The following is a 14043-nucleotide window of genomic DNA, read 5'->3' as shown; positions in this document are numbered from 1 at the left end:
ATGAAGCTGAGACCCAGAGAACCTTTTGCCCTGTGACTGCCACAGTCAGGCAGAGTCCTGATGGGAGTGCAGTGACAGCATTAGTGTCAGCAGAGCACCAGGCTTCTCATCCCATCCAAGCTCCAACTGCAAGTTGATCTCTGCCAGCAGTACATCAGATCACATGCTTTGGTAGCCTGGAAACATTCAGCACAGCTTTTCCTATTATAATACCTCATGTTAGAGTTATTTTCCTATAGAAGATTTACCCCTGTTGGTTTGTATTCCTTATGTTTTTCTTAAAGCAACCTTGCTCAAACCACACAAATAACACTTCCCTTTACTCTGTCCCTCAGGTGAGCCCTATAACAGCAGATTTCAAGACACTGAAGGTACGTGTGACAGTGGTGTGGAGACCTCCTTCCGCAAGCTGAGTTTCACTTATTCAGACTCTCTCAACAGCAAGTACTCACTAACACTTGGTAAAATGGCCCTGGGCTATGGACATGAAAGTTCAGGGCAAAGCAATTGTATAGCTGACTAGCAATGCTCAGTCAGCAATATGCAGTTACAGGAACAAATGGGACATTTCAGATTACATCAGTGTCATCCTGGCCAGGACAGAAGTGAACTCACAACCAAAAGTGCACTGGAAGAATCCCACCTGAACCAATGGCAGCTCCAGCATCTGACTCGTAGCCATTGCTTCCTTCCTCAAGTACATTTAATTTTATTCATTTACAAGCCATTTACAATAATCAGGGTTCCACTGCTGCATTAATACATGGGACTGGACACTGTGAAAGACTGACTGAGCTTTCCTGGTCTATGAGGATTTTCTTTTACAGATGAAAAGGAGATTGTTAATGCATAATATGAACTTACTTAATAAACAGGTTAGGCACTCAGAATAATCAGAGGATACAGCTTTTAGCTGCTCTCTTCATAATTTTTGCAGCACAGTTGCATGAAAACAGCTCATAAAATAGCTGGCAAAGAAAAATCATTACTTTAACCACAACAGTAACAACTCAAGAGAAAAAAGAATCCTGAAATAATCTTTTGTATATTTCAAATAATGTATTTAAACTTAACTTTGTTGCCTTTTATTCAAAATTTTTTCAAGTTTGGCATTTTCCTACTTGTAAATAGTTTTTTTAATATCGGTTCCTTTTTGAAAAAGCGTGCTTTTTAAATGCTTATTTTTATTTTACTTTTATAATAAAACCCTAAAATTAATTCTCCTGTCTGTGCTTGCTGTGATTTTTACACTACCTTTCAAGTAGAGTTATTCAATATTTAGCATCTCAGTTTTAGGCACTGATACAAGATCATGCTGGTTTCCAAGCACTAAAATAAATGAAGGGTTGCAAGCCACCTGTCTTGAAGCTGAGAGAGAAGGACCATCCGTGCTTTGTGCTTTGGGATTAAAGCCTCTGCCTTATTTTAGTTCTCATCATTATGGCAGCAGAGAATCATTCACACTGAAAACAACGATTTAGTGGTGGTTTAGTTCATCTCAGCAAATCTCTGATGAGACAGTTCTTTGGGCTGTCTAGAAACTCCTGTAGTAACTGTGCTCATGAGTAGTGTTTCTTCTTGTTTGACATCAGTTCTGAGATGGTGAGTGAAACTGTTACTGATGTTGGCCCAGCCAAACAGAACAGGCATCAGGTTTCATGATAAAAAGGCAAAGAGCAGCACTGTACCTTTGCCACTCACTTGTAGCCAGTTCTTGTGGCACAAACATGGAGAGCTAACAGGGTGGTCTTGGTTCAGCTCAGTCTTCAGTAACCCGGGTGTCACTCCTGAGAAAATGAATCAAGATAAACCTTGAGGATGGTTATGTATAGAGCACTAGTTGCTGTAATGAATTAAACTATGAGCAATGAAAAAACTTGTGAACTAATGTTATATCTAGGTGCATTACTGAGAATGTTAATTACTTCCAGAGAAGAGTAATAGTAAAAATGCCATTCTTTCAGTTCTTGTATGTATAATTCATTTATAGGCAGTGTCTAAGGCATATAGATTTTTGTTCAATTAATGTACTTGTCCAGTGTTCTTTTTGTATTCCAGCTGTGATAGGAACAGGCAAAGGTTCTCATATTCTAGGGATGGAGGGCCTTTTTGAGCCCTAACAGAGCTGCTGTCCAAGTAAAACACACCTGCTTCTGCAGAATTTCCAGCACAGCTCAGCAAGCTGGCAGAGATTTTTAGTGAGGTTTCTACAATCCTGCAGGTCACTGGGGTGCCCTGGCTGTTTATTCACACCTTTTAGCCTTAGTTCTGATCAGCTCTGCTTTTAAGCCAGCAGAAGACACCTGGATCTGTATTTCCTTAAAGCACTTCATGACCAAATGCTGCGTAATAGCTGTTCATCAGGTTAGTGATCCTGCAGGTCCCCTAGGCCCTGTGTATTGAAGTGATTTAAATGGCAGTCTGGCAGCTTCTCCCTTTCAGTATATTAATAAAAGAGACTTTAGTCTTTTTAGGTTTTCTCCCTCTGTTTAGAGATAGAAAAGTACTAATTTTAAAAGTATTCTCAGTCATTCAAAGTGGAACACTGAATTCTTACAGCTGAGTCATAACAGGACAACTTTTCCTACCTGCATTAACCTTCTGTATCTTGCCTGCATATGTGTTGCAGGCAAGCCACACAGTGGGTCAGAGCTAGGCAAGAGTAGGAGTTAGAACACACCAAGTGTGGGACACACTACAGAAAGTGGCAAGACATCTACTTGGAGACATATGTATCTCATGCAGTTCCATTTGGCAGAGCAAACCTGTTTACTGCAAGCAGCTCAGTTAGAAGAAAATGCTAAAATACACAACTTCACTCTTTTTGCTTGACCTTTTTCTCAGTAGCAGTGGTCATCCTCCACAGGACACTGATTCTTGCACTGATGACACCTGGGAGAAGGTCAGGCTCCTTGCAGGTATGAAGGATGAATATAACATACAGAACTGGATTGGCTGCCACAGCAGTTTCTTGGCATCATCTTGGGATGTATTTACAAACTGGGAAGCCACTGTGGTAGTGGGAAGTTCTAAGCAGCACTCTTAAGATTCTGTGGACTGCAGGAAAGATTAGAATCTTACCTACATGTAGTGGTGTATGAACTGTCTTTTCTCCCTTGTCTGGGAAAGTAAAATGCATTTTTCACGCGTTTAAGAAAAAAGAGCCACTCTCCTTGCTTCCTCCAAGTAAAGTGATAGGAATGGTGGTGCCCATTTGTTAGTTCAGAGTGCAGTGGTCAATACTCACCCATCATCCACAGCTTCTGGCTCTTCTGGATGATCATCTCTTGAAATAGAGCAGTTCTAGAGTAATGGCCAAAGACACAGTCCAAACTTTTGCTGGCTTCAATAAGATTCCTACAGCTACAGCAAAAGACAACAAGTTAATCACCAAGGAGTTGATTTTCTCCATTCAGCATTATGAAGCAGCCTGATGTCTCACTTAGAGCCAGGCTGGAATGTGTTATTCCAAGCCTGCAGAGGTTTCTCCATGGCCTCATTTAAACCCAGCTGCTGTAGAGACTTTTCAGCCATCCAGTCACCCTTGCCATATGCACAGTGCAGAAGAGCACAAAGCAGTGGCCTTCATGACACACTGCAAGGGGAAACATTTGTGACAGACTTTACACCTGTTAACCTGAGGCACTGGTCAGCATTCCAGCTGAGTCAGCACACACTTGCACATGCACAGAGCAGCATCACTCTAATGATCAAACCAGGTACTTACAGCTCTCTACTGACTGACTCTGCTTCTTACAGAGATGGCCTTTCTTCATATGAGTTTTGGGTTTCCAAACTAATTAAACTAAACTTGGGGTTCATTTTGCTACCTTGTAACATCTGACTGGAAAAAAGTTATGTAAACACAACTCTTGGACTGAAACATGTCCAAAAATTTCAAACGATGACCACCTGCTTCCCTAAGTGGGTAAGAAAGAAAACAGTGATTCTGATGACATAAAGGCTGATTTGTAAGCTTCAAACCCCAGCTCTCCTGTACTGAAAATAAGAAACTCAGTGGCCCATTTCTCTGCTCCTGACACTGCTACAAGTCACTGAAATGATTTCTGCTACACATCACCAAAACCAAAAGGAAACAAACAGAAGTAAAAGTACTGAAGAAAGATGTTCCTCTAAGGCAGAAAATTTGTCCAGGCCAGAACGTATGCAAATAGCAGGTAACAAGAAAGACTGACAGAGAACTGTGAACACTTACTTAGAGAGGAACTTTAGATACATTTGCACGCTTCTTTCCTGGAGCAGATGCAAAGAAACTTGAAAAAGCTTCCAAGCACATACTCCAGTAAACTGTAGCAAAATGAGCCTTCCTTGTGTGGTAGAAAGTACTAGCAAACAGGTGCCCTCTAAAGCTCAGAATGGTCTCTGCAAGCCCAGAATGGGTTCAGAGCCAAATGTCAGCCAAACCAAAAATGGTTTTAGGACAACAGACTAGCCAACACCATACAGAGTTCTTCTCAAACCCATTTTCAATGTTCTGGAAGGGCTTTTGGCATGGCTGTGATGCTCTCTGGCTGCTGCTTTTGCCATCAGCAGAGAACAGCCCAGAGAGGCCTGGGAGCAAGCAAGGCCATCAGCACAAGCAAACTCACGGGTCCTTGAATGAGACATTGCAAGGCAGCACCCTGAAAGAACACTGATCAGGCCACCAATAATACAATGACACTGAGGACAGGCACCATGGCACTTACCAATGCTCCTCCTAATGCTCCTGCTGCCAAACCCCCAGCAGACAGAACTGGCAATACAGGTGCTGCCATAGCTGCAACAACACTCAGCTAGCAAGATGGATGTGTTGATAGGAGTGCTGGGCACAAGTGCTGCCTTCCTATCTCTGCCCTGATCTGAGACAAAGGCAGAAAAATGTTACCAAGTATAGCACAGGATGCAACTGCAAAAGTACCAAGCGGAAGTGGTTAACCGAAGCACATGTTACAGCCACTGCTGCATGGGGAGAGAACACCTTCTATAAATATATACCTGCTACAACACCAGGAAACCAAAAGAACATATTAAGGATATTAAGACAATAATGGAAGTCAACCTTCCCCTTTAAATTCTGGTTTGAGTTCAAGCATTTGGCTGAAGCAATAGTGAATCTTTCGTAACAGCATCTAGTTGTTGAATTAATGCTTTCCAGTGAGAAAGAACGGACCTACTGCTTAGGGAGCTTGTGACCTTCAAAAATAGCAATAATTCAAAAATTACCCAAACTTTCCTGTGTCAATCTGGTAATTGCAGAAAGCAACAGGAAAAAAAATGCTGTTCTATGTAACGGTGCTGGTACACATTAGTTGCATAGCCACTTCATCACTTATTTATCATGCACCACATGACTTCTCTTATTTTGCCTAAAAGCTGTGACAGGTATCCCAATCCACGGGTTTTGCTTTTAGCAATCCAAAAGCTCCTTTCTACATATCTCAAACTTCACTCATATGCTGAGATGAACAAACATCACTGACCTCCAGGTAGGCCTCTTGATTGTCTTTAAACAAGTGATTCCTCCAAAGTTTTATTTATGCAACACTAATAAGTGCCACTTTGAATCTAGTGGCATCTAACATCTAATCTAGATGTTGCTGGAAAAGACATTTGTCCCATCAACTTAAGATAAAGACATCAACAAACTCACCCTTTTCCTAATACACTGCAACAGTAAATATTAATCATATTTTCTCCACATTTTGTCATCCTTACCTTATATTAAGTGTATTGCTGCTTTGATTCCACTTTGATTCCAAGATACCAAACAAATGGAAGAATTTTTCTGATACTGTTAGCCCATGATACCTCTCAGAAAAACTTTTAACTTCCTTTGTCAAAGCCTGCATTTTTTAACTGTTAAGTTTTACTCATGACTGTCATCTTCCCTCTTTACTTTACAAAATCTATAAATGTTGGCCCATACACATCCTTATTTTGATTGTTTTCATGTCTTCTTTTAACTAGGACAAGTTTTGAATCAGAAAAGCTCTCCAATGCAACTGCAGTTAGTTGTTTTGGTGACCTAATAAAGTATTTGCAAGAAGCTTTCATTTATCATTTCCCTTTCATCTTTAAGCTCTTCCTCTTGCTCAGGAGTACACCAGTTTTGGTTAACACCAAAGTATCAGTCAATATGCTCATCTCTCTGCCCATTAAAACCATGATCACTGCAAGAAATCAACTCCCAGGCTGAGCTGCTCCCCCCACAGCACCAGCAAGTGTCACCCACGTGGTGCTTTTGCGACAACAATGGACATCCACAGTAGAGTTCATTCAAACGCCACCTATTGTGGTGCTGATTCTGCTTTGCAAGAAAATTAATATTTGCTTGGGTGGAGAGAGGATCCTTGTGGAACCCCAGCAAGATCCCAGCAGCATTTCAAACCATGTCTGACAGACAAGCCCAATGTTTAGCAACCTGCCCACACAGTGGCTTGGTGGCCAACTGAAGGTAGTTCCAGCTTCACTCCCTGCCCTCCTCCCTTGTCCCCAGCATACCTTGCTGTTATCCTAAAATTAATTTCCACTTACAGCATAGTGAAACTAGAAAAAAATATGGATGTGCTTTCAATATACCACATATATTATATGTAAGCTTTGCTGTTGGTATCTTTATATTGAATCAGCAGTTAAAATTCACATGACAGGAATAGACAGTATGTTCTTCAACCAGCTCAAAGTGTACGTCACTTCAGTCAAATTCTTCTAATTCTTTTTTCTCCTCCTGGTTCATTCTTTATCTAGAAGGAAATGAAGTATTCTCAGACAACGTCCAGCAGAGAGGTCAATATTAGTGAACTTTCTAGTTCCTCAGCAGAGGTAGGTTCCCAAGGATAAAACACAACTATTTTCTTCTTTTCAGTCATGAGGAAACCATTATCACTAAATCTGCCTTTTATGCTCCCTACATCCAGAGAAACAAAAGGAGCAATTGCAGTCGTCTGAAGAACAAATATATAAATGTCATCTTGTTGGGATATAGAGGCCTGAAAGAGAAATAAAAAAATATATTATTAAAAAAAAAAAAAGTTAAAGAAGATCCCAGTTACTCCCAAACAGGGAAAGACATGCATGTCAGTAAAACAGACTGAACAACCACATTTGATCAAAATTATTATTCTTCATATGTAAGAATCATGCAAAAACTGCAAATGTTACTAGAGCCTTCCTACAAAATGCTACAGATTGTGGAAAAATGCCAAGAATTATTATCACTCTGAAGAAAATCTTGTTTTCTTCTTAGGAAAATAACTGAAAAAATGGTAATCTGACTTGTACATAATATTAATATCCCATGCTTACTACAGTGAAAGAGATTTGTCCTTTCACCAACACCTCATTCGATTTATCCATTCACAACCACTAAAAGAGCTTGCCTTTCCAATTTCGTCCACAATAGAAATACACAAAAGCAAAAGATAGTAAAAATCCCAGTAAGACAGAAAGTCATCTCATCTTAATGCATCATGGCAGTGAAGCCCTTATACTACATTTACTAAAATTAAAAGAAATAGTTGCAAAATATCAAGTCCAGATATAATGTTTTATATTAAGTTCTATCAGTAGTTAATCTCAGAGAGACCTCAAATCCCCTCCAGGATGCATTTTCATGCAGCACTCCCCATTCACCATAATAAAAGATGATGCTACATAACTTTCAAATACCAATTAACCATATAGAAAGAGGACAAATTACAGTCAGTGTAGACATCATGTTCTGGTTACAAGAAAAGCAACACTATTCATTTTTGAGAAAAAGCACACATCCTCTACATATTTTGTTTCCTGAAGGAATACTAATGCCTTCATGTTTTTTAAAAGCTATGCTACGAACAGTAGCTTTTGGATTAGCAATGTATTTGGAAGTCTAGTTAGTTTATTAGTAACTAAGTACAGAAGTACCAGCCTCTTGCAAAACAAAGTAATTTTTTAATCACAGCTGCATTTCTTAAAATGACCACTTTGCATGTATCCTTGCTAGCTACCCTTATTAGTTAGAATTGCAAAGACAACACAGCTACAAGATAAAGAAATTAAATTTTCCAACAGTGCTCCAGTTGCAGAGCTTTTATTATTGATATCATCCACAAACAAAAAAACCAAACCAAACAAAAAGAAACCAAACAAACCAAAACAATAACAAAAAAATGCAAACAAAACAAAAATAACAACAAAAAACCCCCACACTAACAAAACAAGAAACCAACCAAAAAACTCCCTCACAACATGACTCAGACTCCAGATTGTGCTGCCAGATGAAAAAAAAAAAAAACCAGGCTGATTTCTTTCCTTTGTATATTCAGGAGGCAGGCTGTGCTGCCATGAAAGAGATAAGAAGGGAAAATCTGGCCCATTTCCTTTTTGTAAAGCAATTATGCTGGTCCAGATTCAAAGAGATTAGACCTGTATGCCCCCCTTGTTTAGTTTAGCTCTAAAGAGCAAAGCTGCAGTGTGAAAGCCAAATGTGAGAATGCAAAGGTCCCCATCCTGCCCATCTGATGATAAAGAATTTTGCAATAAGATGTACATGCTAAGAAGTGAGGCTTAACAAAATGTGTGTGTACACACACAGGGCATGCATGCTCTCTCTATATATATACAACAAGCTTGCTAGGAGCAGAAGAAATCTAGGAAAAAGCAGCAAACTGACTAAATGACAGTGTTATACAACACTGATGCTTTCTGTGCCTGTTCAGGAGACAGACACTTGCCAGCTATTAAGAAATAATCACTACTATGCAAATCAGAACCTTACTGGAGGGCAGGGATTTGAAGGAGGAGGAAAGGAGCATGCAATGCTGCATGTTAGCAATGTTACACTGATCTGAGATCATGAGCACTTCCAGAGAAAATATTGCTGACAATAATGCACTCCACACTCAACTGAACTAGGATCACCTAATACTGACATACAGTGCTGTCTGCAAGCCAGAACACTTGCCATGATGCTATTTGCTATCTAGGGATAAAAAGAAAGCAGCAATGCTGCCAAGGTGAAAGACAGTCTAAACAAATGAAAGGGAGACTTCATTATTTAAAACAAACCAACGCCCAGACAAAAAACACACACAAATAAACAAACCCCACCCGTCTCATCTAGATACACATATAGTGACACAGGAAAAAAAATCTGATTTTGAACTCAACATGGAAGCCAGAATAGCAACAACTAAGGAGAAAGAACATTCAGTGGAATCAGACACTGCATAGCTGGCAAACAACTCAAAACAGTAAGATTAACAAAATCAAATACAGTAATTTAGCATGATTGATGCTTACAGTAAGCTGGGTCTTTTCTAATCCTATAGCATCCTTTAGTGATGAAAGGAAGTAATAGTTTGTAGGACTCCGGAGCCCATCTTCTCCCACGAGACAGAAAGTAATAACACAGCTTTTCCTGGTACAATTTCTGCATCTTCCCAGAAGGTCACTTATGGACTCCTTGTAGATGGGGACAGCACTTTGTGCCTTAACAGTCACACCTTCTTTGGCAAGGGTGCATACAGGCTCCAAAGAGCTCCAGGCGTGCACAACAACCTATCAAGCATATGGAGAGAGCACACAGCTTATAGGAAATGCTACATCTGTGAAAACAATGCAGCATCCTAGATTTCAGATTGCTCATTACAACAGATGTTTTCCTGACAGCACCAGCTGATTTCCACCTAGCAAGAAACTACACAAAGATTTAAACAATAGATAAGGCGTAATAATTAGATTGTTCTAAAAACCTAGCAAGAAGTCCATTTCAAACTGTCTGCAGTTGCTCTTGATGTGCAAGACTTTTTGATTTCTCTGGGCTTCTTGAGAGGAGGGGACTGACAATTCCTGCCAAGGGAGTGCTGCGAAATGGAAGAATTGAGTGACTAATTTGTTGACTCTTTTTCCTCCCTTCCTTGATCAAAAAAAGTCAAACAAAGGATTTTCTTGAGATTGCTCAGTGTTATCTGATGAAACCCAACTGGGTATGCTTGAGCTTCTGCATAATCACCATCAAACAGAACCAAGCAGCATCATCTTAAAAGGGATTATGAAAGTCATATTAATACAGCAAAATACATTCCCAGACATCATCCATGCATTATGAATATACTCTGTTAAAAAAGGCATAATTTGGAAAACAAGCACTTGAAGCACAAGAATTACAACATTGTATTTCATAAATTTTAGGTTATTTTTTACCTTAACAGGAGTCTGCAGTCCAGAATAGATCTTAACTCCTTTCAAGAGTTAAGTTCTAAATTTTCTTGAAGTGCAATATACAGTATTCATCAGAACTACCCTACTGTCAACACTTCTCTGATGCTATCAGAAAATCAGAATTTATGTCTTTTAGAATAACTCACACCACAAAAGAATGATTTCATTTTGTGCAGTCCTACTCCAAGAACTGACTATCCAGAAGTTGCAACCATTTTTGGTACCATATATTACTACATATAAGCAACCTTAGAAATCTGAAAATTCATGGAAGCCCACCAGACAGAGCAGTGATCTAGGAACTGACATATTCATACTACTAGTTCCAAAATGACTAGTGAGTCATTCCAGGTCTCGAGGAATGTTTTTCCATCTTTCACATGAGAAACACTTTATGTCAGGAGTTGTATCCCACAGTGCTCAAGGGTCCCCAAACTCATTTGGGATCTGGTTGCCATATGATCAACAGCAACAAAATGTAACAAGCTGAAAAGAAAGACTGTTGTCTACAAGAAAACTCAGCAGCCCAAATACTGCCTTAAAAATCCTATCAGTTCCGACAGCATTATCAGAAAACAGTTAAGGCATCAGTTGTAAAATGGTGACATGCACAAGTGACCTTCCAGTCAAAGATGTGCTGTTCATATTTCAGAAAATGATCCAGTCCTTTTTCCCAAAGCCATATAGTTTGAGTACTGAGAAGCAATGATACAATCCCTTTTCCACCCCCTGGTTCATCTAGTTCTAACACTCAAGAAACAGTTTTGTTAAGTTGTGAGGTACCATTTTTCACACTTTGTTCTATTTAACCATCAATCCGTTTAAGATTTCAACAGAATAGTGAATTTCAGCCTTACACCTACAGGCTGTAAGCAAAGCAATTCCTTCTTCTGTGAAGCACTACACACTACTATAATAAAGGATAGTGCTGCCCCTAAGAAGATTAAAGACTAGAGTTGCACCTCATGGTGCTTGAGCATGGCCTTACTGAAACTTGTCTGTACAAAGATGTGCTCATTTCAGCTTCTCACATTTTTGCAGGAGGCACACAAGAGTGGTGAGGGAGGTGTCACTTACCTTCAAAGTCAGCTTGTGGTCCACATGAAGATCTGAGACACCATAAATGTGCAACATCCCCTTGTCTTCATAGGCTACAGGCAGCAGTGGGGCAAAGAAGTTCTGGGCAAAATAATGGAGCAGTTTCCACTTACCACCATACTCTAAAAACAGTTAAAAAGAAGAAAGATTGAAACTGAATTCAAGATTGCCTCGGCACACAATTCCTGTATGTGCTTTCTGGTCCCACTATGGCAATTCAACATCCCCCTGCACCCTTTTTCACCTCTATCAAGTGCAAAGAATGACTGAAGGTACTCTTGCTTGCTTCCAGGCAAGGCTCTGCTCTAGAAAATAGCTGATATTCTTTCAAGCCTTACTTTGAGCTTCACCAAAAGGTTAGCTCTACCTTTCTGTTTTTCCTACCTCTCTGTCCATAATTGCTACACTGTCATTCAGTTAAAGGAAGCCTTAAACATAAGTGACAAGACTGACACAGTGTACCACACATAAACCAAACAGCAGGATCATCTGTGCTCTTGAGAATCCAGACAAACATGCTGGCATTGCTACAAACTACCACTACTTTATAAAGAGAGAAAGTACTTATACAAAGTGCTCTCTTCCCCTTTTTCAGTCCTCCTTTCAGTTCTTCCTTAGAGGAATATCAATAGCAATAAAGACAAAAATAAGTTCTTAAACCAAAGACAACTCTGAGCTTGGCAAAATGAATTTGCCAAGATCCAGAGACAGCACAATGGGACTAACTCCATGGGAATTAGTATCCGTGACAGACACGTGACAAACAGTTTATGTTGCTCTTTAATGGAAAGCTGTACCTCTTTACTTCTAATACTGTGAAAGTCTGCCAATTAACTGGAAAAGCCATCAAACTCTGCATCCTCTCCAAAAAAAGCAACTTTGCTTTTTGGCTTCGCAACACTGCCACATGATCATTTTGAAAGAGAAGCTGCACACATTTCTTCCTCTATTTACATTCCATCTAGCACCCACTGTCTGCACTTTATGTTTGTCTTTGCTCAACCATTATCTAGTCATTGAAACAGCACTAGAAAGAAGTAGCAAGTCAGCTGCACCATCTCACAAGGAAAGAAAAGTTGGATACCAGTTTCATTCTTGTTTCTGGCACTTTGTTTTATACAACAAGTTGAAAGTTGACGTATGCTGTTAAGTAATTTACGTGATATGTTTTTGTTGTAACTCTCTTATTAATTACTCTCTTAGTTTTGGTTCTTGTACAAAGCTCTTAGCACTTTCAAACATCCCATATTTAAAGCCTTATCCAGAAAGATGTAGTCTTTAAAGAGTTACTGTGCCTTTCCTGGGACTACTCGAACATACTTTGTCAGAACTCCACATAGACACAAATTAACTCTGTGAAGAGTAACTGCATTAGCTCCAGCTTAGCACCTTACACATCACCTTCTTCTCAGCACATTCACAACCACCTAGCTTGAAGATCAACAAGAAAAGTCGTATCTGCCTGGAAAACCCACACAAGATTGAACTGTGCTATGAGATCAGTCCGTTGCCAGCAAAACGCCACTGGCGTTCAATTGCACTGAAGCAAACCGAAGAGATAAGGCTGAAGGAAAACTTCAGGAGAAGCTGCTGAGTTTCTTCAAAACAAACAGCTGACAAACTGATGAACACACTCGGTACGTTGGTGCTTCTCAGTATAGAACTGTAGAACCATTCATGTTGGAAAAGACCTCTACGATCGAATTCACCTGTTCACCTGCCAAGTGCACCACTAAACAATGTCCCCAAGTGTCCCATGCCACAGCTGTACATCTTGTAATACCTCTGGGGATGGTGATTCCACCACTTCCCTGGGCAGCCTGCTCCAATGCTTGACAACACCTTCAGTGAAGATTTTTTTCCTAAGATCCACTTGAAATCTCCCCTGGCACAACTTCATGCCATATTCTCTTGTCCTGTCACTTGTTAATGGAGAAAAGGGGCAGACCCCCACCTTGCTGTGACCTCCATTCAGGCAGTTGTAGAGAGTGGTAAGGTCCCCCCCAGTCTCCTTTCCTCCAAGCTAAACACCCCCAGCTCCCTCAGCCACTTCCCATAAGCCTTGTGCTCCAGACCCTTCCCTTCTTTCCATGCCCCTTCTCCGGACACACTACAGTACCTCCTTGTAGTGAGGGGCTCAGAATTGAACACAGAATTTGAGGAGTGGCCTCAGCAGTGCTGAGTACATGGGGACAATCCCTGCCCTGGTCCTGCTGGCCACACTATTGCTGATCCAGGCCAGGATGCCATTGACCTTCTTGGCCACCTGGGCACAGCTGGCTCATGTTCAGCTGCTGTCACCAGCATCCCCAGGTCCTTTTCGACTCAGCTGCTTCCCAGCCACTCTGTCCCCAGCCTGTGGCACAGCCTGGGGTTGCTGTGGCTGAAGTGCAGGACTCAGCACTTGGCCTTGAACCTCATAAAATTGGCCTCAGTCCATCAATCCAGCCTGTCCAGATCTTTTTGCAGAGCTTTACTACCAGACCCACCCAACCTGGTGTTGTTTGCAAACTGGCTGAGGGTGCACTTGAACCACCTGTTCATATCCTTGCTAAAGATATTAAACAGGGCTGGCCCCAGTACTGAGCCCTGGGAAATCCCAGCAGTGATCTGCTGCCTGCTGGATGTGAATCCATTCACCACCACACTCTGGGCCTGGCCATCCAGCCAGTTTGCTTTCACAGTGAACAGTGCACCCATCCACACCATGAGCAGCCAGTTTCTGTGGGAGAATGTTGT

General features: G+C 40.7%; 2 protein-coding genes across 8 annotated transcripts in view; one reads left to right on the top strand and one right to left on the bottom strand.

Annotated features, from left to right (window-relative positions):
• NFKB1 (nuclear factor kappa B subunit 1) overlaps positions 1-1216 on the top strand; it is a 56103-nt gene extending 54887 nt beyond the window's left edge. For all 3 annotated transcript variants that reach the window (XM_085057920.1, XM_085057921.1, XM_085057918.1), the window contains exon 24: positions 336-1216. In XM_085057920.1, the coding sequence (XP_084914046.1) occupies positions 336-523 (188 nt within the window). In that variant the 3' untranslated portion in view covers positions 524-1216. The remainder of the gene's footprint in view (positions 1-335) is intronic.
• Positions 1-14043, bottom strand: part of MANBA (mannosidase beta) — a 53452-nt gene that overhangs the window by 1073 nt on the left and 38336 nt on the right. For 2 of the 5 annotated variants that reach the window (XM_085057926.1, XM_085057922.1), the window contains exons 15-19: positions 11284-11426; positions 9286-9543; positions 5719-6992; positions 3248-4862; positions 1702-1787 (exon numbers count right to left, since the gene is read on the bottom strand). In XM_085057926.1, coding sequence (XP_084914052.1) covers positions 6768-6992; positions 9286-9543; positions 11284-11426 — 626 coding nt within the window. In that variant the 3' untranslated portion in view covers positions 1702-1787; positions 3248-4862; positions 5719-6767. Of the gene's footprint in view, positions 1-1688; positions 1788-2833; positions 3058-3247; positions 4863-5718; positions 6993-9285; positions 9544-11283; positions 11427-14043 lie in introns of all 5 variants that reach the window. The other 3 variants (XM_085057924.1, XM_085057925.1, XM_085057923.1) reach the window with 3 other exon arrangements.

Source organism: Lichenostomus cassidix, chromosome 4, assembly GCF_008360975.1.
Source record: "Lichenostomus cassidix isolate B80296 chromosome 4, HeHo_3.0, whole genome shotgun sequence".
NCBI classification, from domain to species: Eukaryota; Metazoa; Chordata; class Aves; order Passeriformes; family Meliphagidae; genus Lichenostomus; species Lichenostomus cassidix.
The sequence above is the reverse complement of the archived record's forward strand: the minus strand, read 5'-3'. Positions and strand labels throughout refer to the sequence as shown.